This window comes from Sporobolomyces salmoneus, assembly GCF_050403485.1.
Source record: "Sporobolomyces salmoneus JCM6883 DNA, S_salmoneus_JCM6883_v1_ctg166, whole genome shotgun sequence".
NCBI classification, from domain to species: Eukaryota; Fungi; Basidiomycota; class Microbotryomycetes; order Sporidiobolales; family Sporidiobolaceae; genus Sporobolomyces; species Sporobolomyces salmoneus.
In genome coordinates, this window is record NW_027480997.1 from 1 (window position 1) to 2,951 (window position 2,951).

Here is a 2,951-nt window from a genome sequence, read left to right on the forward strand (position 1 = left end):
GCAGAGCAAAAACGATTCGAAGAATCAATCGGTTGCCCAGCAGAACAAAACCCACAAGTTCATCTTGAATTTCTTTCCAGCACAGTGTTTCTCGGTGTGTCAAGGTAAGACGCGTGAGAGCTTGGCCAGAGACGGAGCAGAATCGAAGAGCTGAAGTGGGAGGAAGCGGAAGAAAGCAAATTTTGGTGAAGCCCTTAGCCAAGCGGGGTGGGATGTGGTGCAGTGTGCAATAAGCTTCAGAGGTCATCCAGGCGCCAGCAACGGAGGAAAAGGATATGTCGAGAGGCGAAAGAGCGGGAGACTCACTGGTGCCGGGAATACACGTGCAGGCTTCCAGATCCTTCGATCATGCCTCAATAGTGAGTCCAGGGTGATCCGACGGAAGTCAGATGGCGCAGTGCCCAGGAAAGACGAAATCGAGATCAAGCTGGCGAAAAGAGCGGGAACGGCACCTCGACGGGTACAGGCTTGCAAGGGTTGTTTCGGATAGCGCAGGGCTGTTGATCAGAGGCGCCGCGAGTTGGAGCCGAAGTCGAGTGAGTGGTAGTAGCCGAAGAGTTGATCGCTCCGTTAGCTCTCTTTTCCCCTTCACTATCGACCCCGAAAACACTCGCAAACTCGACCAATCTTTCGCTCAAGCTTCTTCAGGGGATCGAATACTCTGCGGCGTGTGTCTGCTCATCTTCCGAGGTGCGTGATCGCTCTTCCTATCCTTGATCTCTCAACGCTCTTGCAGCTATCGCTAACGTCGTGCAAGCTCCCTTGCTTTGCCTGACTACCTGAAATACTCATAGTACTGTCACGAGACTTTCGGAGTCCGCCGTATTGAGTCCTTCGAGATGGATACCTCTTTCGATTTCAAGGTGAGCCCTGCGTTGCTCCTCTGATTCACTGATCTTTTTGACAATCCCCGATTGACAGGCGAATGCAACCTGGACCCTGAGTGCGGAGGAAGTTGCGAAGATGAGGCGATTAAACACGGAAGGGGAAGGATCAGTCACTCTCGTCAGTTTTCGGAATCAATCGTCCATGTTGCATCGACCCAAGGAGACGGAGGGGTTGACATGGCCCGATGAGAGACATAGCGCAAACAAATCAGCAAATGCCCATGGACGTTGAAAGTCTTTTGCAAGGTGAGTCGCTCGCTCGTTCAACGTCTTCCTCCTATCCCTTTTCACGAGCGTTTGTTGTGTATACAGTATCCCGTAGAAGGGAACAAGGAGCTTGATGCAAATATCCGCACACCCTCAGTCAGGCTCTTTCTCCGGGCTGATCCGATAGCGCCAGAAGATTGGAATCGCGCAACTTCCGATCTGGCTTGGTCACGAGGCGTTGCTTCCGCGCTCATCGAGGTATTTGATCCTTGCAAATCGTGCTACCTTTTCTCCCTGATACTGATCGGTGACTACTTGTAGCTTGTTTCGCCTCTCGAGCCGCGTGAGGTCATCGCTTCATTCCGTTTGAAGAAGCCCAAGTATGATTCCAGCAACGTCAGCTGGGGTAACAGCAAGCTCATCGCGCTCGACGAGTTCCTCGATCATTACGACAAGAACGTGAGTACACGTGTCGAGCGCTACGAACCGCGTCTTTATGCGTGCTGACGAGTTCGGGATTTCTTCTCTGCAGGGCGAAATCATAGTGTGCTGTTCTGTGACCTGGTCGGACCCGGCTTCATTACGAATGATCCCCTGCCAAGTCTCTCTGGCTCACTTCGACGAACACACCCTTTCCAATTTGCTCTTCCGCTTCCCTCGTCACAACAACAAACCTTTCGTTTTCGCCTCAAAGTCGGTACTCTGTTTGGCCGCGGAATATTTCAAGACACGCAAGTTCATTTTCCAGCAGATATCGCTTGTGATTGCAGCAGTCCTAATCCTCCGGTCTACAGTCTTCAGCGCTGGCTTTTCGGAAACGAGCAAAGTAAAGTCGGTGGATGTTTCCGAACTGCGATCCATCAAAGAACGTCCTTTCACCTTCGACGATTCCGAGCTCTCGCCCTTCTATCTCACGATGACGAATCTGATCTATCCGAACTGTCGAGTTCTGAAGGTCGCGAGGATTCTCCTCCACCCGCGAAACGAGCGAGGGTAGGGAAAGGGGGATCAAACCATTCTCGACGAGTTCAAGTCATCGATATCACTGAAACCGAGTTCGTGCAGATCTCTGACTCGCTTTCGCGAAAGTTGTTCTCGACTAATTTCCTCTTTGCTTCAAGTCTCACAACGTATCGTGCCATGCTGGCGTTCTTGCATTGCGGCGAGGTATTGTTCACCGCTCTCCCGTCAGACTACCTTGTTGCTCGCGATAGAGCGCTCGCTGAACACCTTCCTACCGATCCTTCTTTCGCCTTCGACGAGCCTGGAACTTGGCTTCCCGCCAAGTTCAAATCTATCGAAGGTCAACGCAAGAATACGAAAATCCCCCCGTGCTCCGCTCATTCGATGTATCGACTCGCTGATTGCTACAGTATCGACGGATTGAAAAGGTTGGCAAAAGATCGAATCGTAAGGTGTTTGACCGTTGAAAACGTGAGTCTATCTTGATCCCTCGCATCTACTCCTTCTGTACTCGTCTACTTACGTGCTCGGAAGTCTTTCAGGTTGCTTACGAGCTGTTCAGTCCTCTCTCGATCGACTATGAGGAGATTCAGAAACCTGTTCTCGAATTCCTTGTCAAAAACTGGGTCAGTCACCTTCCGCTTGACCAACGTTGTACAGTGCGAGAGGGACGATGCGCTCATTCTCCTGGAGTGAGTAAACTCCTTGCGTGCTAAAACTGACAATCGGACTCCTCGACGAGTGGAACAGGTGGAGGTTCAAAAGACGACTGCTCTCAAAAATGTGCTGGACAAGCTTGCAAATGGAGAACTAGCAGAAGGGCGAGAGTTGATTGGGAAAATGTTGACGGCGACGAGCTCGAGAGTTTGAGGAGATTTGGGATGGAATCGGTTT

General features: G+C 51.2%; 1 protein-coding gene across 1 annotated transcript; it reads left to right on the top strand.

Annotated features, from left to right (window-relative positions):
* Positions 1 to 839: 839 nt before the first annotated feature.
* Positions 840 to 2,927, top strand: JCM6883_007144 (uncharacterized protein; the record flags this gene model as incomplete). The annotated part of the gene is made up of 8 exons (XM_076635709.1): positions 840 to 863; positions 922 to 1,005; positions 1,416 to 1,553; positions 1,627 to 1,825; positions 1,889 to 2,087; positions 2,216 to 2,528; positions 2,600 to 2,683; positions 2,808 to 2,927. The coding sequence occupies 8 exons, from the start codon at positions 840 to 842 to the stop codon at positions 2,925 to 2,927; spliced, it is 1,161 nt and encodes a 386-aa protein (XP_076484308.1).
* Between the last annotated feature and the right edge of the window lie 24 nt (positions 2,928 to 2,951).